A 23,611-nucleotide genomic window follows, 5' to 3' on the forward strand; every position below is an offset into this window, starting at 1 on the left:
ATAGACATAGACTTAGACGTAGACATACACATAGACTTAGACATAGACATAGACTTAGACAGAGACATAGACATAAACACAGACACAGACATAGACATGGACATAGACATAGACATAGACATAGACATAGACATAGACATAGACATAGACATAGACATAGACTCTATACGGATCAGAGAGATTATGCGTGGAAGAAGTAAAGCTTCATAGAAAATCCAGAAAGAAGTTTTCAATATATGTACATATTTTTTAATATACTCATTTAGTTGTCTATGTCTTTGTCTATGTCCATGTCTACGTCTATATCTATGCCTATATCTATGCCTATGTCTATGTCTATGTCTATGTCTATGTCTATGTCTAAGTTTTGCTTTTCTTTGAACAGGCAAAGTATTGTATTCAAAGTTCTGCGACATGCTTGAAGTAAATGGCGATAAGTCGCGATATGCTATTTGAAATGAAAACATTTAAAAGTGTTACATACAAAACCAATTTTCACAAATATAAAATACCGAAAACTAGCGAATGAAAAGATTAAAAATTATTTTAAAATGAGGCTATGATAGCGCATCTGTCCGCATTCGTTACGACAGGCCACCTGTTGAATGCCATGGTAATTGTCAAACTGACAAGGTTGCCTTGATCCAAAGATAAATGGTGGGGTGGACAGTAAAATATACATAGTTGCTGAAAGACTGCTTAGATATGTGTGTACCTACTTATTTATATTCTAAAGAGCCACGAACTTTCTATTGCATAGCAAACAAAATTTTATAAGAAAAATATACTCAACTAAGTACTCGAAATTAAAAACAATTCCGTTATTATCTTATTAAATTTGTATTCCTTACACTTAATAACCGCAACCGCCCCCTTATACTTTTCTCGAAAGTCACTCGTATGTACAATTTTAATTAAAAAATCACATAAAGTGAAAATTCTCAAACAAATCATAAAAATCACGTCAACTTAACGTACATGCAAACATGCATACATATGTGCAAACATACATATGCACGTACAGATATATATGTATGTATTTAGTATGTGGATACTTGTATAAACATTTCATAAAATTTGAAAAAGTTGCGATTGAACGTTGAGAAAGGGTTGGTGCGGGCGAAATTTGTTGGCTGAAAAAAAAAACGAAAAACAACTACAAATAGATGAAAAAAAACTACAAGTGGCAACACAAAGAATAATTATTGACTTAGAAGCTATGTATGTAGAAATATGGGTGTATGTTTGTACGTACATTTTATATATAGTTCTAAGTATTCGCTAGCAAATGTACACTCTTTGCACTTAAACTTACTCGACTTTATGTACTTAAAGTATTCACAATGCATATACATATATATATGGACATTAGGGTGGTCCAACAATGCATGTGAAAAAAGTTAATTCCGAATATGAATGCTTTCACCACCTAGGATTGTTTTATGCCCCTCACGCTCACCATTTCAAGACAAGCGGTCAGGTACAGGCATGACTTTTAATTTCGATGAAACTGAATTTTTATTTTTTTTTGGCTGGAATAAATTTGTTGGCCTACTTAAATATAAGTTTTTTTTTGAATAAAAATCGATATATGGGTATTTGTTTTCAAAAAAATAAAAATTTTTCGATATTCATTGTTATAATTTTTTTGTTTATTTTTATGAAAATTTTTTCGAAATTATAGTTTGCAAAAAATTATATTTTTTTGTTCTTTTATACTCTTTCACAGGAAAATAAGCACTTTGAACTAAAATCGGGCTGAATCCCTATTTAGTAGCTAATTTTTTTTTTCGGAGGTATGATTTTCCTAGTTAAAGTACATTTTTGAGGTACAGAGTACAACGTAGGTGTACGACGTTTATGTGCACCAATTTATCTATGTATCTGCCTATTGACTACATTGTACATATTATCTACCTCAAAAAAAAGTACTTTTACTAAACAAAAAAGTCATATCTCCGAAAAAAAAATTTTGCTACTAGGGATTCTGCTCGATTGTAGCTCGAAGTTACGATTTTCTTGTAAACATTATGAAAGAAAAATATACATATATGGTTTCTGAAAAATTTAATTTCGAAAACATTTTAATAAAAAATGTATAAAAATGAAAGTCGATAATTTTACCGTTCTTGAAGTGGCAACATATGAGTGAAAAAATTGTTGAAATCCATTATTCCCCAGATATCGATTTTTATCTAAAAAAAAACTGTTTATAAGACGTCCAAAAAATTTTGACGAGCCAAAATCCCCAACAATGCATAAAAAAATGAATATTAAAAAATGGTTACATAAATTATTTATTATTATAATTGAAAGTCTCCTCAAGGGAGTTTTTTCAATCGAACAATATTAATTTTCAAGGGGTCTATACCATTTCTTCGAAAAATTGTTTTTGTTTTTCCCCCATATAAAATACATTTAAGACTTTGAGCGCTTCGCGCGATCTCTAAATATTTTTTTATTTCAAAATTAAAAAACAGGGGTTTTTTCGGTATAGAACAATCATAGGGGTGAGAGCACTCAAATTCTGACTTTACTTTTATTTTGGATTACGCTAATCCACATATGTACATGCATACATTTATGTGTACATATTTGGATACTTACATATAAACACATTTCAATCATCCACGGCACAAGCTGTTGCTTGCTGAAGGGGTATTTTGTTGAAGTGGGGCACCCCCACCCACTGCCACCTTCTCCGCCAACGCTGCCATCGCCAGCACCTTCACCAACAGCAGCAACAGCCAAAGCGGCGACGGTGACAGTGACAGCCCATGCGACAGTGACGACGATCGCTTGTGATTATCACACTTTAGCAGCTGACGCTCGACAGCGCACAGTGCCAGCCACATAGAGCTTATCGCAAATCATCAAAGAACCGACCTATGTAATATACATAAGTATGTACGTGCATATAGATATTTATGTACATATGTACGTGCATATGTACGTGCATATAGATATTTGCTTATACCTATGTATGTATGTATACATGGAAGTATAGAAACAGTGGGTGGAGGTGCGGATTAAACGTGCTTATAATTTTGCGATTCCTCTATAGATATGAATTATTATTATTATTTTGATTATACTTATTTCAATGTTTTGCTTATCTACTTCAGCGTATTAATTTTGTTTCCTGCTTTGCCGATTCGTAGAAATCAAATATATATTGCAAACATTTCTTTATATAGATTTTGTTCAATTAATATTTTGATCTTTAAAGTATTGTAGTGCAGTTAGCTCCAGAAATATTTAATTTTAATTTTTCGCCGTATGCAGCTGAAGGTTACATTTCTAAAAATTCATGTAGCATGTATGTTTGTAGCTATAGATATATATACATACGTACTTATATCACAAATGATGCAAAACAAAATCAAAAACTGCTAAAAATTGCTTTAATAAGTAGTGAATATGTTTGTAGGTACCTGGTAAATTCAATGCATCCAAATTTTGGCATTCAAAATTATCTCTTTATTCTTTAAAGATCAAAAACATTGAAATATAATCCGCCATTTAATTAAAATAAAACGTCTGTCTAAGTGAGTGAGTGCTATTGGAGGAGTCTTAATACCATCCCCATGGATAAGCGGAACAATGGGATATTCATTCATTTCCCCTTGTTTAGGTTTTTCAATTGATTTTTGGTTTAGAATATAAAAAAAAAAACGTAGTTATTGCATATACATAAGCACACAGGTATGCACTTATGTGCATATGTATGTACTTTTATCACTTCCTGAATGTGCTAAACAAATAATCATCAAAAACAAAGTATCCGCCAAAGAAGTATTGCTTAGTGATAGCCAGCGTTTTCCCTCTTATCGCAATCCCACCTGCGAGGTAGTGTTTATTTATTTCATTGGGTATCATTCATACACATACATATACATGGGTATGTATAATTGAAAAGCTTATCACCTCATCCATTTATAATTTCAACAAACCTTTCTGGTATTTCATAATCGAATGATTGGTTGAAGTGCATACCCAGAAATCAATTAACGTAGTTGGTAAGTTTATAATTGTTTTGGCAGCGGGTTTGTTAAGCTTTTATAGTTCAATAGTATATGTACATAAATTATATACTATGTTTTTATATTATTATTCTTTTAGAATACACAAAAAAGTCTTATTCTCTGGGAAATGCTTCAAATCGGTGATGGGAAGCGCTGTGCTTTCATGTAGAGCTTTTTTGTCTTTACATCAGCGATGGGCAGTGAGAGCTTTACTCTGCACGCGCCTATACAAAATGTATAGAGAGCTTAAAAGAGCTTTGCCCGCGGGCAAGGCGGTGTCCATCACTGCTTTACATACATAAATATGAACATTTTAAATGGAATATTCACCTGTTAGAAGCTCTTCACATATGCCCATGACTGGATAAAATCAGTCATGTTAAAAACGCTCGCCATTTTAAGAAAGCTCTCCATGGGCGCTACCCTCATATTAAGCTTAAAAAAGCTTTTATAAATATTCTCCCGCGGAATACGATTCAGTCGTATCTAAAAGCTCACCTTATTATAATACACAACTTATAAATTCGAGCACTGGGTAAAAGCTCCCTCTATTCATCAATGTTTAGAGCCTCCTTCTACTAGATCAGAGTTGGGCGCTTCATAGCCATGCATGCGAAAGCTTTTAAAAGCGCCCTATAAAATTTTTTTTATGGTTGGTACAAAATTAAAGTTTTCCCTTGGGAGCCAATTTTGGGGGCGCAAAATTCTGGGATGGCCCTTAATTTTTAAATTGCATAACTTTTTCAAATGTGAAAATCGAAAATGAGCAATTTATTCTGCTAAGACTTGCTTCGTAAACTAAATTCAGAAAACTGCAGCTCGCCGCAAGGCCATTATATTGTCAAAAATGAACCTGAAGAAGCACCACAAAGATGTGAATATAAAGTTTATTAGTGTAAATTGTAACTTTCCTCATTACCACTTTGAACCTTTGCCGCTATTTTAACAAAGAGGAAATAGGTAAGTCTTCTGACTAATAGATTATTTTTTAACGTCTCAAATTTCTTGGTACGAAAATTATTTTAGGCCAGCAATATTAATTGCAGGTTAAGACATTGTTTGTATGAAAGGAGCCATAAATAAGGAAGACTCGAAAAGACTATTTGGTTGGGACGGTGGGAAAAAAGGCTGACAAAGAGTCTAAACTTAAAAACCAGGCGCACAGCCTTGACAAGTTCTATATTTTGGATAAAAAGTTAAAACCCTCAAATCTTAGAGATAATCAATGGTCATCTTCATTTTTAATCGATCAATTTTTTCATACTGATACTGATGAAATTGATTCTGTTTCGGTATCTGAAAATCAAAGCGTCCGAAAAACTGTCTAAGTGAAGGAATTTCCTTAGAAAAAGCCCATACTTATTTGATCAGAAGTTGCTTGGAAGCTATAAATAGATAGATTGATAGATAATATAAACGAAGCACTGCGACCAGTAGGTCTATTGTGCCCTGCATATGTACATTAGGGTGGTCCAAAATTGCATGTGAAAAAGTAAAGTCGGAAATTTAATGCCGGGGGTGGCGGATTGTAGGTAGGATTGTTCTATACCGAAAAAAATATACCCCTATTTTTTATTTTGGAATAAAAAAAAATTTGGAAGTGCTCAAAGCGCTCAAAGCTTTTCAGGTATTTGATATGGGGGAAAAACAACTTTTCGTAGAAATATGTAGTGTGAAATTCTTGTAAATCAATATTTTTAGATCGGAAAACTCGGTTCCTATTCAGGAGATCCCCAATAGCCAATTGTTCCTTTAACCATTTTTTCATGTTAACTATATTTTATAGGTCGGCCAACCGCCCCGGAAAATGCAATGGGGAGACCAATAAAAAATATTTAATATATATTAAAAAATAGTTAAATAAACAATTGGGTATTAATACTGGAAGTCTTCTGGGGAGAACTACAGTTTTGCGATCGAAAAATATCGATTTTCAAGAATTTTTTACCATTTCTACGAAAATTTGTTTTTCCCCATATAAAATACATGAAAAGCTTTGGGTGCTTTGAGCACTCGGTAAATATTTTTTTATTTCAAAACAAAAAGTAGGGATACATTTTTTCGGTATAGAACAATCCTAGGGTTTGGCGGAATTAAAATTCCGAATTTATTTTTTTTGGACCACTCTAATGTACATACATACATATGCTGCGTTCGCTCGATCTTGGCGGTTGCAATAAATTGTTAAAATATTTTAAGAAAATACGCCTAAGTAGATAACCAATGTCAGTCGGATTTCTCTAAAATTGAGGCAAACATACGAAAAGACAGGCAGACGGACTTTAGCGATGTAAATTTGTGAGTCTATGCTCTCCTCCTCTTATAACTACAAGTACTTACAAAAACCGACAAAATTTTGTAAAAATGCCTTAACTCAGTTTCGATTACGTCGGATTATAACCGCGTAAAACTTGTGCGGGTGCCGGACGATATCGATATCGCTTGAAACTGTGCGACTTATGAGCTGGCCAGGGGCGGCATCATCGAGGTGTTATCGCCAAGAGAAGAGACAGTGGGAGCTCCCTTGACTACTTGTGGACTTCGATTGGATAGAGGGGCCTGTGGTCAGCGCAGCCAACGGTGGAGGAAAACCAAGGCTTACGCTACTGCGAGTTCATTCTGGCCGGGGTTGGACTGGAGACAGAGAATCTCGTAAGGCTACGGAGCCGGATCTCTCGATTCTGGTAGGTCTTCTGACTGGCCACTCCCATTTCGTGAGATTAAATACCTTTTCGGATTCCTTTTGTCGCAGCTAATGGAGGACGATGACGTGGAATCGGAGTCCGGAGGAGCTCTCCGGGATCAGTGTCTGCCGGCTGCGAAACTTCGTTCTCGGCACGCAACGTTTCGTGCTATAACTTAGTAGCTACCGTTCGCAATGGTATAACAACCAGTTTTGCCACTCCAGAATATTTTTAGGCCGAATACAACCGACACCGAATAAAATTTATAATACCGCTTCATCGTCATAAAATCACATACAAAATACCAAAGTTTTGGTTTGGACGATGTTATCCAAATATTTTTAGTTTTTCCCAAGATTTGCACGTAATGGGTATAAAAAGACCCAGTTGAAGCTCGAAAATACCTGTTTAACCGATGTATAGATATCTACATATATACATACATACATACATACATTCGTATAACTGTGGGTACTTAATAAACGTAGTCAAATATGCTTACCTGCTCAAATACACATATGTTCCCCGCAAATTCACGTGTTACAATGCCCCCTTGTTACGCAGCAAGAACAATACAGAACTCAGCCAACAATCAGTAGGCATACATTACCCTCGCCCATTATCGCCAGCGTCGCAGCAAACTATCTATTGTTATATTACGCTTATTATTATTTATTCATATATACATACATATTGCTTTTATACGATATATATGTGCATTAGGGTGGTTAAAAAAAAATTTAAAATGTTAAGCTCTCACCCCTAGGATTTTTCCAAATGGAATAAAAAAATACCCGTAATTTTTTGTTAAAAAAAAAAAGAGCTACCTCAAAGCTCATGAAAACTGCATGCAATTTAAATGTAAAAAAAAAACACTTTTTCGTAAAAATGGTATATAATTCTTGAAAATCAATATTTTTTGATCGAAAAACTGTATCTCTTCAAAAGAATTCCAGCAATAGTGCCTCGCTGTTTATTTAACCATTTTTAATTTTTAATTTTTTTGTTTTTAGTTCCCCAAAAAATGCAATGGAAAACTTCATGGGCTTTGAGGCAGCTATAAATATCCGTTTTTTTTTTTTTTAATAAAAAATTCCGAGTATTTTTTATTCCATTTAAAAAAATCCCTTGAATTTTCTTTTTTTGGTTTTTTTTTGTTAAAAATTTTTTGTATTTGAAATTCGAAAAAGCCTTTTTAAATTTTAATCTTTTTTTTATATTTAGTTCCACAAAAAACCCCAAAAATTTCAGTAAAAAACTTCATGGGCTTTGAAGTAGTTTTATATATATTTTTTTAACAAAAAAATACGGGTATTCTTGTTTTTCATTTAGTAAAATCCTACGGGGTGAGAGATAAGCATTTTAATTTAGTTTTTTTTCTTACCACCCTAATGTACATATGCACTTACGAACATAGTTATGGTTGTATGCTTATAACCATTATTGTTGTTCTTGTTTTATATCTACAGGTAACCCAGCCCACAAACAATACACTCTGCTACATATAGCTGGCCTCTGCCTTTACATTGTGGTTCATTGTTTCGGCGCTGCTGCTGCTCAACCGAATTTACTCCTCGCTAGCGCTCACCAATCAAGCAACAATCAAACAACTAAAACCATACGACTGTCTGTCTCAGCGATTGACTGACTGACTAACTGACTGGCTGACTGGCCGGTGAGCCGGTTGTGTTGGTGGTTTTATAGAATAGTACAATGTGTCGATGATGACGATGACGAGCAGCAAGCGTGCTTGGATTGACTGAGTCACTGTGGCCACGGCGGTGGGCAGGCAGGCAGGTATTGGTTGGTTCATTTCATTGTGGTGCTCAGCTGACGCAGTCATTCGACGACGACGTGGAGCTGTGTGGTTGCTGGTGTTTTTGGAGCACGAACACAGCACAGAGTGGAGCTTCGTACGTCGCTGGCGTTGACGTTGGCCGGCAGTTGCATTCGACGCGCCATTCGGAACGGGTTGTTAGACGGGCGGTAGTACCTACATAAGCACCTAAATAAGTACACCGTAAGACGAGTGGATATGTACGTGATTGGTGCGACGTAGAGAGTTGGGTTGCGCGCGTCGTTAAGGTCGTCAGTGATATTTTTTTTTCCGCTTAGCGACACATACAACGTTTCCCATCGCGTTTGGCGTCAGCAGCGTTGTCATCGAATTGTAGTGCTTCTGGGCTGTATAGATCATGCCAAATACGGGCCGGCAGTTGACAGGCTAGCACAGTGCGCGAATTAGAATAGAACTGAGCGAGAACGTGTTGGCAAGTGTAATGAAGCTGTAAAAATTGAGTGCCAGCAAAAGAGTGAATAAAAATTTATATAAAATAATTCTGTAAAAAAAATGTGATTTTCAAGCAGCAATTAAAATAATAAGAGTTTAATAATTTTTGCGATTCTAACAAAAAATATCCAAGTGCGGACAGTATACGAACTACAAACATACATATAACAACCGTCAAAAAGTCTCGTGCGTGTACAACATTCCGGTAGCAGCTCTGCACCAAACAAAAAAAACAAAAAAAAAACAAAAAAAAAAAAAAAAAGCAAAAAAAAGTGTGTCAGTGAGTGTACCCGTGTATTTTGCGATTTTCGCTCATTTTGTGTAGCGCAGGCGTGCGCGCCCTTCCCCTCCGACGGCAGCTGTTTAAACAAAGAAGAACAAAAAAAACCCCTTTGTGTCTGTTTTTCGCATTGTATCGCTTTAATTGTTGCCTAGCGAAATGACTGATTCCATAAAATTATCCGAAATGCAACGCAGTAGTATCGAATTCGAACGTCAACGACATTTGGCCAACTGGTTTATCAAGAGTAGCCCGCACATGGCAACACCGCAAACAGCGTCCGCGACGACGACAACAACGGCGGCAACGGCGACGGGCGCCGGCGTTGCACTAACAACAAGAACAACAACAACAGCAACAACAGCTGTAGCTATTGGTGCAACAACAGATAACACAACAGCTAGTAATGCAACAAAAAATACAACAACATCGACAACAAATCTTGGAGGTGAGTACCTAGCAGATATCGGTGCAAATATTTGTTGACAAAGAATGAAACAAATTGAAAACAAAAAATAAAATTAATTGAAATGGTGAAAGAGAATAAGAGGCATTTGGTTGCAAACATGTGCTTGTTACTAGGTAGCACATTATGTCGATGTGTATGTATGTATGCACAGTGACTCAAACAAATGACCATGTGTTGATTTTTCTTAAATATCCTAATGTTTTTGGAGCTAATGTTTATTTTTGTTATTTTTCTATAAAGTACCGTTCAAGCTTTAACCAAAAACAAATAAATCACAGTTTCAAGCTTTAAACAAAATTTAGGAAAATTCAACAATCTTTTTAATCTGAATCATATTTGGCTACGCCGTTTTATAGCCCATACAATTTTAGTCTAATGACGTGCAAATTTCAACCAGCTAAAAAATTCCGTAGACTTATAATTTTTTTTTTTTTTTTTTATATATAAGAAGTGCAATTTACGAAAATTGGCGTTAATTTTTTGAAATTTTGTTGTTAACGGTCTCGCGTATTTTATTTCACAAGAAATTCATGATTATATGGAAAAAGTGCAAAAATCCATCACAAAATAAAACATTCTCAAAAAGCCGTTTGATGAAAATTTGTTGAATTTTCCTAAATTTTGCATAAACCTTTAAACTGTGACTTATATGGTTTTGGTTAAAGCTTTCGAATATAAAAAAAAAAAAAATTAACGCTTGGTCATTTGTTTGAGTCACTGTATGTATCTACTAGCGAGGGACAACCACTTTCAGAATTTAGAAAATATTTCCACTGATGATGAAATGCTCATTGCAATCAATTAATCATTTTAATCGTTCTGGCAATGAAATTGTTGAACTTTTTGCATGACACGCGCTCATTGACAATAAAGCGAGAATGTTTCTAAGTGGATAATGTGATGCATAAACGTGTTTAAATTATTTTGAGAAAATAGCATTTTTTTGTAGTGAACAAATGTGTCCCACGCTCTATACAAAAAAAAAAAATTTGAATTGTTTATTTAACCTTCAATCCGATCACTAACTTAGTCACCTTAACAAAAAACTTTAGACCTTATTGAAAATATATCAAAAAAACAAAAATCCGACTTCAAATTTATGTCCATTTTTTGATTCTATCGAAATGTTCTAACTATGTAAATTAATTTGTTGATGCAAATTATAGAAATTTCAAGAAGTAGTTTGGGAGATGTATATATGTATGTGAAAAAAGTAAAGCCCCTATGATTATATCGAGAAATATATACCTCTGTTTTTTCATTTCGAAATTTATAGAATTCTTGAAACAGTATAGTTTATAGAACCGTTAAATAAACTATTGGGTATTATTATTGGAAGTCTCTTGAAGATAAACAGATTTTCCCGATTGGAAAATATTGCTTTTCGAGAATTCTATACCATTTCTACGAAAAATTGTTTTTTTTTCCACATACATAAATACATGGAAAATTTGAAGCGCTTTGAGTGACCTCTAAATATTCTTTGATCTCAAAATATGGAGCAGGGTTTGGAACAGACCTAGCGGGTGAGATCCTTCTTGTTTCTTCAACGGTGTGGTGTTCTCTGCTAAAAAAAAAACTGTAGATGACGTAACCCGACTTTACATTTTCTTTGTCAAAATGCTAATTTTACCCCATTTTCAAATGGGTACCCAAGGGTCTGTAGAGGACTCAGAGAAATGAAGTGCAACTTTTCTTAAAGTTTGGACGTTGCTCTTTCTATTGGATACCACACCCGCTCCATTCTGCCCCCACCATAAAACCACTATAAAAATAACCGAACAATTCCCAATTAATTTTTTGATTGCGATTTAATTTCACTTTTCAAAACGAATCAAAACCGCGCAGGCTAGTTTCATTTTTGGATCGCGGCCTAATTTCGCTTGTCAATATGAATTATGCCTACGCAGTCTAATTTGATTTTTCGATTGCGGTCTAAATACACGCGGCCAGAATTCATGGAGCTCGTCAAGTTAAGGGCGGAAGGGAAATAAGAATCAAAAATTGTGTACGCCAAAATTTGATAGACATTTTATTTTATTATAAAGCTGGCCATTTCTAATAAATTTTGTCGACGAACTCATCACTAAAAAATATGCACAGCCGTACAGTGCGCTTTGTGAACACTCCATGCGACTTAATCGAAGCGCTTTCGACAGAAGCAGCATTTTTATATGAAACAAAATGAGTTTGAAAGCTAATGTTATTCCCTTTCACGGAAAAATATTGCCATTGAGCCACAATTACGCCTTGACCTTAAAAAAATTGGTCGAAAATAGTGTTCTTCGATAAAAACATGCATAATCCACCGGATTTATAAAAAAAAAGATAAAAATTTGTATTTTTTATTAAAATAATATTATAGAATTTGAGACGAGAAACACGATACCACTGTTTAAAATTCCAAAAATAAGCGTTAACATTTTAATTTAAAAAATGCATGTGCACCCTTCACACAATTTCATATCCCTCGATCAACAAGTGTCTAATAATTAGGAGCCAAAGTATAACGATTCTGAAACTTTTTCACGCGAATTTTTTTCTAATTTCGGAGTAAAAACTAGTACAGCAGTTTAGTTTAAAATTGTTATAACTCGTCGTGTACAACTCGCGGCACAATTCTTGAATTGACCTTCTCAATTTTATGATATTTTCAAATATTGTCCAAGACAAGCCTTTTTCAAGAATATTTAAGAACGTATCCGGAATAGTTCGTGTACGTTCTTAGCAAACGACTTGATAATGATACTCAATTTTCTCCGTAGTCAATGTTTTCTACCCGACCTATGTATGTATTTGGGCGATATCTCAAAGCGGTTCCATTGAAATGACAGCTCTGAAGTAGTGACATGAAATGAAAGATATGCCGATTGAGAATTTCAGAAGAACGTTGGTTATAGAATTGAAATAATAAACAGGAAAGAAGCTGGCTCTCAAAACGGTTGTAAACGGTTGTTAAAATTTGACCTTACTTACTATTCCTCTGCAAATTTTTATTTCAGAAATTTATTTTGCAATTAGCTAAAGGAGTGATATCTATGCTTGTTATTGGAATATTTATGTGTTGCCATGCGGTACTTTCTCTCGTTCTCATTTTGTGCTTGACCAACCTCTTTAGCTGTTCAGCTGTTTTCTAAGCTGGAAAATGCTGCGCTAAAGGCGGGTTCGCCGTTCGTGTCCGGACAACTTTTTCTTTGCTTTCAAAACAATTTTGCCGGAGAGGGCGCTCAAGTACGGTTCACCGTTCAGTTCGACACATTTGATTTTGTTCTGAAACAAACAGCTGATGATATTGTTGCCACATGCAATTCGCTGCAAATCCATATAAAAGAGAACGCGGCAACGCGAATCATCAAGTCGTTCGGTTAGAAAATCAAAATCAATTTGATTCGAATAAAGAGTGTTCAGCACATTTTTGTCGCGCTCTCAGTGAGACAAAGTGGGAAAGGAACGCGTAAAATTACTAACAAAAAGTATCCGGACACGAACGGTCAATCCGCCTTTACATCCCTAAGTTTCAGATGTTTTTCTCCAGGATTTGACGTGCTGAGAAAATCTGGTCAATAGAGAACTTACCAGGTCTGAAGCCACACTGATATGGTCCTTTCTGCATCTGATTTCTTCCTCATGAAAATACGTCTCTCTTCCCTCTTTTCTCACGGTATTACTCAAGTGTCGCGCACATTGCCATTGGCTGCAGGGTAGCTTTGAATGCCGACTCTTCCGCAGCGGTACGAAGTGATTGAGAGATGGAATCCCACTGCTCAGAGGCGCATGCGAACCTTAGCAGCAAAAAGGTAGTCAGTTATCGGAGTCGATAAAATGTATCTTCCGTCTATCACAATATGACCACTTTGGCTCTACGTTCGCGGGCACCCAAGCGGCTTTGTGGATGCTTCGATGCTGTTTGCTGGAACAACTAACTACAATGTTCCGTGACGCGGCGAATCCCATCAGCCACTCTCCGTTGTTGAAGGTGTTGTCATGAATGCTGAATTTTCCGCCTGTTGGACATATTTGGTCCTTCTATTCCCACTCTGACGTTAAAGTCGCAAATCATTAATTTAATACCGTGGCGAGGGAAGCGTTAGTCTTTAGTCTCATCGCCCTTCTCCTCCGTCGGGGCGTGCACAACCATGCGGATTGCAGCCGTGCCGCGTCCATTGCATCTCCTGAACTGCAGTATTATGGTTGCTCAACCGAATACACGTTTATATCGAGAGCCGCTTGCTCCAAGACAGATGCCCGCTTGCAGTCGCACCTCATGGCGAACAGACGCTATATACGTCTGTGAGCCCTTAAATCGAATTAGTCGGAGTGGCCTCACCGAAGCTCCTTCTCTTTCTGCTGTTAACCTAGTCTCCACTCGGATTGGTTACTTGCTTTAAAAATCAACACTTCTTAGTTAGCCGACTTCAAAAAAGGAGAAGCTTTTTAATTCCCAACTTTAGGGATTGGTTTGTTTGTGGCTACTAATCTTGACGCCCTGAGCGAGGATTAGTTTTCAATGAATTTCAGGTCGTACATGAGGAGCCCGCTCATCATTACCTGACTGTACTGACTGGTCATACGTAAAATTCATTGCACCTCTTTTCATTATATTTTAATGAGCTAATGAATGAGTCTTACTTTAACAACGGTTTAATAAAATAAAACAAAATCCCGCAGCAGACTGTCACTAGCCACTCGCAGCTAAGGAAACTTTAGTAAAAACTTGAAATTTGTTCTCCCTTGCTGTTCTTTAGTTCTGTCTAATTAACTGTAAAGTGCATTACTCATTCTGCTGCAATTTATTAATGTGACATCCTCACTTCTCTCTCTACTTTCAGGGGGCCACCACACAAATGGCATGTCGTCTTCGGCAGCCAACTCGCACCACCAGCAACAGCAGCACTCGAGCGCCAAGCATCACAACAGCTGTGGTGGCGGCGGTAGCGGCAATCCACCGCCCGTCTTCTTCTTAGTCGCCAGCAATGGCAATTCAAATGGCAATATTGTGAATGGCAGCAAACACAGCAGCAATGCGTCACCGGCTCCTACAGGTGTTGGTACGCCGCCCAATGCGATAAGCGGTAAGTAATTAGTAAGCCGATTTTCTTCATTTTCTTTTTTTATTTCCATTTTCCTTTTCACGCTTTTGTGCGCTACTGCATGCAGATGACTAATTACTTGTACACTTTGCACATTACAGCTGTCTCCGGCGGTCCGCTAGGCCATTTCGCAGCCGTCGAGGGACGCAAACCCAAGCTGCGACGCTTCAATTCGCACGACACCAGCGCGAATATGTTCTCAGTGGCGGACTTCGAGAATGCACGGCTGGCGCGACGCAATGAAATCGAAATGAAACAGCGTCTGGCACGGCGCATGCGCATGAGTGCCACTGGCGGATACGGCTGTGCGGCTGGCGGTATGGGCGCGAGCTTGATTGGTGGCAGTGGCTGTGGGCTGGGTGCCAGTGGTAATGGCATGGGTGTGGGTACGGGGGGCGGTAACAGCATGTGTGGCGGTGGTGACTACTCCACCGGCGATAGCAAGGCGTCCAAATATAGCAATGAGGTGAGTAGTTAGTCACTAGCTGACGAAATTCAATGATAGCTATTACCAAACACGTAATTAAATTTGCCTTTGAAATGTTTTCAGTCTCAACACGAGCCATTGCCAGCGGATATTTTCCTCGATCGCTACTCGTTGCCACGCGTTGTACGAATTTCGTATAAAACAAAATTCTCCGACGAAACATTGCAATCGTCCTCCTCGAATGGCTCATCCACAGCCACGACGAATACCACAGGCACCAGCGCCAGCGTTTCGAATTCGTCGGTGAGCGCTTGTGGTCTAACGGTGGCTATTAACACCGGCACGTCCTCATCGACGGCCTCCTCAAGCGGTAATGTGAATGCGCACAGCTCGGGTGCTACGAACACGAGCAGCAGCGGTGGTGGCGGTGGCGGTGGTGGTGGCGGTGGCGGTAGTGCGGATAGAGTAGGCTCCAAACAGCACTCAACGCCACACAATACAACACCTCCAGCCACAACAACTCAGTCAAACACAACAATTAATGGTAATAGCAATACGGATGTGGAGAATCGCGAAGATCATGGTGAATTATTTCTACTCTATCGGCTAATACGACAACGCCATATATTTCATGGGCATAATGCCAAGACTGCTGCAGCAAGTCGCAAGAAAGGTGTGCTGATACCGCAAGAGTTTCCAGGTGAGTCCAATGTCAAATGCGCTGACGCAGCACCATTTAGTTATAAGCGATTTTACGGCCTTTAGAGTTTTAAATAGACTCGCTTTGGTTCCATGCACATGACTCATGCTGCAAAGTTCTGATAATGACTAACTGAAAGTGAAATTTGTGAAATTTATTGTGAAATAAGCTATTTCAGGCAAAGAACAAGCATTAAATAAAAAGATTTTTTTGCATAATGGTTCGAAAGTGCAATTAAAGAAGTACATATACATATGTGAAATGAAATTTTAAGCTACTATCTTATGGATATAGCGCCTATGGAAAAGATGCTTTTGATAAATGACAAATTTGTTTTATTTAATTTATTAATACATTCATTTGGATATATAAACCATTTGGTTATATAAAACGTCATAAAAACTTTCACCGAGTCTGAAATTAAAGCTATAACTCTCGACTACTGTTCCTGAAAATACCATCCCTGCACTTAAACCTGATGGTCGCTTATAGTCATTTATTGAATAAAAATAATTAAAAAATATTGGAAAAAAAATTAGTTAAAGTCAGGTTTTGCTGGTCAATAAATGACTATAAGTGACCTTTGGGTCAAGATGCAGAGACGGTATTTTCATGGACAGTGTTCGATAGTTGTAGCTTTAATTCTTTCGTTGCTAGAGCTTCTCGAGTACATATTGTAAAAAGCGCGATTTTTTGACTATTTGACCTCGTTTTCCTCAAAGTGTGGACCAGATGAAAACTTTATACTTACGGATTCGTAAGCAGCACATAAAACTCTAACAAAAACAGTTAGTGAATAATAAAAAAATATTGGAACACATTTTTTTAAGTCACTTTTTGCTTCAATAAATGACTTTGGGTCATGATGCGGAGATGGTATTTTCAGGGACAGTAGTCGAGAGTTCTAGCTTTAATTTAAGTCTAAGTGGAAGGTTGTATCGCCTTTTGCTTCTTTGCTAGGCATTCCCAAATATAACACTTTACAATTTTTAAAAATACCGTTATATGGAAATTGGCGCATTTGAGGGCCGATTTTGTTTATAATAATAATAATAATAATAATAGATTGGCGCTTACACATATGTTAGTGTTTGGCCGAGCTTCTCCTCCGATTTGTGGCGTGCGCCTTGATGTTGTCACACAAAGCGGAGGGACCAACAGTTTTACGGCAACTCCGAACGGAGAAGCTGTTTTTTATGGCAGAAATACACTCGGAGGTTTGCCATTGCCTGCCGAGGGACGACCGCTGTTAAGAAAAAACCTTTTTTCTATTTTTTTGCGATGTTGCTTTGACCTGGGTTTGAACCCAGGTGCTGCGGAGTGGAAGCGCGCACTACTTACCACTACACCACAGTGGCCGTCAATATTTGTTGATTTTGTTTATATTAACACCTTATACTAATATTCACTAAAGAAGCTCGTGTTCCAAATTTGAAGCCTCTAGGTAAATTTTTATTATATATGGCCAGCTTTTTCGTGATTTCTCCCAATGTGCGACACCGTTCGGCGTAAACTAATAAAAATATAAAACAGTAAGAAAAATCTTCAGTTTAGCATAAATTAAAGGAGACTTAAGCAATTTTTTATTCAATTTATGAGCAATACTTAATTTTAGTTTTATGGTGCGGTGCAGAAGCATATATCTCGGCAGCCTGTTCGAAAACGGCCTATCTCATAAAACTTTTCAAGAAGGCCCTACTTCAGAATTTTATTGAAAAACATCCTATTTCAGAATTTCAGCCCATTTTCAATGTATTTTCAGCTGAGATAGGCCGTTATTGAATCGAATTCTGTCAATAAAATTCTAAAATCTTGTTCTTGAAAACTTCTCTGACATAGGGCGTTTCCTAACTGGCTGCCGAGATAGATCGATATTCTACTCAGGAGACGATAAGCTATTCGAACATCCGACTCGTGAGAGTCCGACAATTAACAAAGCATGAGAAAAGTGGGGGTTTTCAATAGAAACCCTGTCACCTTTAATGTTTGACTTTGCGATTTATTTATCACATGCCAAAGCAAGCCTCAGAGAATACCGAAGCCTTTTAAATTCAACTCATCTTCTCCTTTGCCACATCCAGTAATAACTCTTTCTTCAATTATGTATATTGGTCATTATTTTCTTTACTACCAATCTTGTTTCTTTATTAAGATTAGGTGAATTAAGGTAACGAAAGAAGAATAAATTAAATTGAAGTTATGGGTCACGTGACTTATGGCTCCAAAGTTATGGTTCTCTGAACGTATGCCATCTAAGGTGCAGAGGTGCTGCGACTTCTTGCAAACTCTCTTCTTTCTTAAGTTTACTACAGTGCATTGTGTTTAGCTGTCTGATTAAAAATTTTACGCCTATGGGATGTACCACGCTTCCTTGTCAGAGCCCATTTTTTATACCGTATGTTAGGTATGTCCAAGATTACTGTCTAATCATAAGTAAGTTCGAACAGACAGACAAGAATTCTAAAATTGGTCCAACTTTATTCTGTTACATTCCCTGCATAACCTTCAGATATTCTTTTAAAGAAATTTTCAATGTAGGGGCACGAGTTTTCTACAGTTTCATTATAGTGTAGATTAAGGGCCGTTTTCTAATGTAAGCAGTAAAGTTGCCTTTACTAACAGGGCAGATAAATTGTTCCTCAATTTAAAGTGTTTTCGTTTTCTTACCTTGCCGGTAAAAATTAATTTGTTATTCCGTATAGTGAAACTTCACTACATTTCCGGGAGTGAAACTTCACTACATTCGTCATAAAATTTCAAAGGTTGGCAATGCAACATAAGCAAATATAGAGCAAGAGCAACTGTTAGCAAAAACCAAAACCTTGGTTGAAATATCCAATATATCTGACTCATGAACCAAAACCAAACCAAAATTTAAAGTTGGGTACAAATTTTAAAGGTTGCATCGGGTGAGCAACAGTTTATCGATTCGAGAAATTAATGCGCTGATGAGAAAACGAAAACTCGTATATCGAGACGATAAAGTGGCCGGTAAACTAAAGGTTAGATGAGAAAACGGCCCTTAGTAATATATATTTTATCAATTCATTTATCTCAAACAAAGCTTATTTCAAATTTAACATTTTTATTACTTTCGAATTAAAGTTCGATTTGTTTCAAAAATTTCATTGGATTGGTAATTTTCATGCAACTCAAAATACTCTAATTACAGTGTACAACGACTACTTGTAATTCAACTCTACTCATGTACTAGATCAATTGTGGTCTTAATATTTTACACATGACTGTATTATAGCACATAGTTTTCCACCGGCATACATTTGTGCACGAAGTGAAAATTTAAAAAATACTTTCCTATCCCTTCCTATGCTATGAATATCAAAAGACCCATTGGTTTATATCGCGTTGGAATGACATTAGCTTTTGAATACAATTGGCTGTCATTAATATTAAGTACTTTTGGCCAGCAGCAGCGGCAGCAGCAATAACAGCAAACGATGACATAACGGTCGTTACATTAGCAACAACAAATTGTCATATGGAAATATGATAAATATATACATACATTAGACTGTGTCAAATAAAACGTATGTTTTTTTTTTCTTTCGGTCCCATATGAAAATTTCATTGTCGTCACAAAAATGTTATTTTTGCATAATTTCAGCCCTCTATCCTAATTTTTCAGTTAGGGCCCGCAAAAATAAAATTTTGAATAAAAATATTTTTTCCGCTACCTTTTTTCTAATAAACAATTAAATATAATAAACAAAAAAAAACAACCTTGTAGCCAATTCAATTTTAGTATAGATAACACATATAAGCCATTCCATGCAAAATTTTTTTTTGTGTAAAATATTTTTTTACATTCTTTATCGAAGAAAAGAAACGCCTATTTTTTTATTACATCATGATATTCGAAAAACTCGAAAAAAGTTTCGAAATTTTGAGTTCCGTAGGGTATCTTTTTAAAAGTTTTTGTATGTAAATACTTAAGTGCAAGTTTTAAGTTGCTAGGGCTTGCTGTTGATTTTTGGCATTTTTTTTTTGTTCGACGACTTGTTTATATTGGAAAAAAATTAACGAAACCTTCAACAAAAAATTTGCCTCCTCAAACTTGGAATTACTATCTATACTAAAATTGTTTATTAAAAAAGTAGCAGCAAAAAAAAATTTTCGACTACGAAATGGGAGCGAAAGTAAAAAATATTCGTTTTATTTGACGCAGCCTAATATACATACATGGACACATTTATATACATACATACTGTACTAGCCATAACGATATGAAAAATGCAAATGTGGTGTAAAAATGGGCCATAAAGTGCCATAACCAATAATAACCAGAAATAAACAACAACAACAAAACAAGACAGAGGAAGACAATAAGCTTTACAGTAGCGATGCGATCAGAGAAAGCGCTCATATATTTGTATATACATATGTATCCATATTAGACCAAGTGAAAAAAAAATAATCCTGCAATGCGACCGGACTTTGACCAAAAATTTTATTTCATACCATAATTCTAGACTCAGACTCCTAAATTTTTCTTTTACCCAAATAAGGCAAGTTAAATAAAACTGATTAAAACAAGATAAATTAGGAATTTAAAGAATCTGAGTCTGCATAACACTTAAATGGCGTATTTTTTGATTGATTCTAGAAAATTATATTGACATCAAAAGAGAAGAAATCGTCTTTTTCCGTGTTATTCCTATAGGAAAAATAAATGCTTGATGCGGCACCTCTTAGAATTATTGTAGAGAGGGGAGACTTGCGAAGGATCATTACTATACGAAATACTAAAATTTTAGTCAAAGTCTGGTGGCATTTCAGGATTTTTTTTTAACTTGGTCTAATGTTTCGATTTGTTTACCAAAACATATATGTATGTATGTACATACAAACCGTATATTTGCACAATGAAAGGAAAACAATAAATGAAATGATTATGACGGTCGCTCGCTTGCCAATGCCAAATGTCCTTCTGAAAACAGTTGTCATCATTTGCTGTCAACGAGTTCGACAACGACGACAACGAAGCGTTCGATGGCAACCTATCATATACTGATGTTGATACTTATACATACATGAATGTATGTGCATACTCGTACAATCCCTGTGGGGAAAATATTTAGTTCTGAAGTGGTGGGCTTCTAGTACATGTAGGCTGCGTTTCACCAGATTCATCTAAGTGAAAATTACTTTAATTTTCGAATATTTGGTTTCACCAATCAATTTTAATTTGTTTTAAATTTTGATTTAAGTGACCTATGCTCTTCACTTAAATAAAAATTAAATCAGAATAACCACACTCAGAGATGTTACACGTTTAATCAGCTGATCAATATACAAACACCACGACAATTTTGTGTTACTTGTATACCAGTCCTGCTTTTACAACACAGCGTGCCAAAGCTTTCAAAAGCTCTCAGTACAAATGAAAGCTTTCGCTGGCCAAGTCTGTTTTACAACCACTTTTTACTCACTTAAATAAAGATCTTATTGATACTGAAAATAAATTAAATGTAAATTAAATAAAAAATTTAGTTAAAGTTAACTTCCACTTAAATGAGTTTGGAGAAACGCAGCCTTAGACCCAGTACTGGTTCGCGATAAATCTCTTTTTCATGCAAACAACGGGCGAATTTAACATGGCGATGTCCTAGGAAGTGTCAATTGCCCGCCTCCCCCCAGCTGCATCCCTTTTTCGATAGTTCCGAAGAAGTTTTAAATTCGGCAGATAAGATCTAGTTCGTTTTGTATTCCTTTTTTTTCTATAGCTTCGAACCAGTTCTGACGAATAACTTTATATATATATATATTTCTAGCGAAAAAAGTGAAAAAATTAGTACCACTTTTCGCCGATTTTGGACTGGTAGTGATCTAGTTACTATCGCACTAGTTCGTTTTTGGCGATAAAGATCTAGTACGGAACTAGAAATTCTCCAGTCTGCGGTTTCCCTGCAGGGATATGTTGATGTCGTTGTTGCCACCGGTGTTGTTATCTAGTAAATATAAGTAACACGTTCTTATTGTTGTTATTATGGTTGTACGAGTCTACTATTGCCACTAATGTATTTGTATTCGTATAAAATGCGTTATAGTTATTCCGCGTTATTAGCCACGATAATACTATAATGCCAAAGTTTTGGTAAAATGTTGCTGAGCCGATGTTATGTATCTGTGTTGTTTTGTTTTTGGTGTTGTTTTCTCTTAGTGCTGCTTCTTGTTTGTGTTGCTGCTCTTGGCAGCTATTGTTGCTATATTATAACATTATTGTTTACACAATCACACTTTGATATTATGGAATTTATTCGGCTTTGCTGCTGGTCTGCATATATAGCCACATTTGTCGTCATAGACATGGTACCTATGGTATATACACACTGCCATGTACATTTCTATGAACATACACACCGCTTGGGAAAAGTTCAATGACTCAGAAAGAATTCTGGCTAGAACACCTGGTCCCATTTAGCTATATTTGGATCATTCAGTGTTTTTGAGTGTAATTTTTATTCCGCTCCTTGCGTGATACAACTTCTTAGCGATCTTTGAAGCGATACTGCTTTCTTTCCGGAATCATCTTGTTTATATTCGACTTTATGCCGTCACTCCATTATGTTTTATCCCACACACATATAAGTATTAAGTACATTAAAAACTACTAATTTCATATAATATTTTTAAAGAAGATTTTCCGAATTTTTTTGGAAGTCCCGCTTTCTAATTTTTACCGCCCAGCCATGCTATTTTTTAATTTAGTACCGTGGGTCCCGTGGGGTTCGATATCCCGCGCCCATCTCTACTCTAGCCATATATCATCTGCTTCGAAGCCTCGTACCCGAAAGCAAAGAATTTTGAAGAGATTACGAGAAATTTAATGATATCAGCTTCGGCTTGCTCCTTCTCATTCTTTATTTTAGCTCAACAATGCTCTTCTGCCCATTTCGAACCGATACATCGAATTTCCTGTCCACGAGACTTGCTTTAGTTTGTCAACAATCCACTTCTCTACAGGGAATTTTCGCTCGTGCATGTGCACACATATTTACATAGCGTCATACGTTTGTGGTTATTTCGTTGATTCTTTGCACATTTTCGATCGTGATGTTGCAATAATATTTGAGATAAATGCAACGGAAATATAGTTTTTGCCCGAGCTTTATTAAATAAATAAACCAAAAATATTGCATTTGAAATAAATACGCAAATTAAAACTAATGCACCAGAATTTCCAATAGAAAATCCGCGAAATATTTCTAGTGCCTTGTATTTGAAAATATTAGATAAAAATATAAGCATAATAAAAGCAAGATACTGACCGCTGGTTGAGATAGAAAATATTCCTTTATTTAGTAAAAAAAAAACGAAAAACATTTTAGTAATATGTATCTACTTTAAAGGTTTTCGAAATATCAAGAAAATTTAAATGTTATATTACGTTCAAATTGGCCCCATTTAACTTGTTAAATGAAAAAGAGCTTTTTGTAAAACACAATCGTCCATATTGAATATTTGGAGTTAACTTTGACGGTTCTTTAATTTCAAATAAAAATTAAAAAAAAAAATATTCAAAATCAATTTTTTGTGTTTAAATTTGATTTATGCTTCATGATATTAACGCATATGGTTTACTTAGAGACTTCAAAATGTTTAGTACGTATGCACTATTTATCTCT

The 23,611-nt window shown here is 36.1% G+C and overlaps 1 protein-coding gene across 3 annotated transcripts in view; it reads left to right on the top strand.

Moving 5' to 3' along the window:
• The first annotated feature begins 8,874 nt into the window (after nt 1-8,874).
• B4 (imaginal disc development protein B4) overlaps nt 8,875-23,611 on the top strand; it is a 34,127-nt gene continuing 19,390 nt past the window's right edge. For all 3 annotated transcript variants that reach the window (XR_001848265.1, XR_001848266.1, XM_017622173.1), the window contains exons 1-4: nt 8,875-9,727; nt 14,578-14,820; nt 14,940-15,304; nt 15,389-15,965. Coding sequence is in view for 1 of the 3 variants with exons in the window: in XM_017622173.1 (XP_017477662.1) it covers nt 9,439-9,727; nt 14,578-14,820; nt 14,940-15,304; nt 15,389-15,965 (1,474 nt within the window). In the remaining 2 variants the exon portion in view is untranslated. The remainder of the gene's footprint in view (nt 9,728-14,577; nt 14,821-14,939; nt 15,305-15,388; nt 15,966-23,611) is intronic.

The sequence above is a fragment of the Rhagoletis zephyria genome, unplaced genomic scaffold, assembly GCF_001687245.7.
Source record: "Rhagoletis zephyria isolate East Lansing unplaced genomic scaffold, Rhagoletis_zephyria_1.1 Rzeph_scaffold_00046, whole genome shotgun sequence".
In the NCBI taxonomy this organism is placed as follows: Eukaryota; Metazoa; Arthropoda; class Insecta; order Diptera; family Tephritidae; genus Rhagoletis; species Rhagoletis zephyria.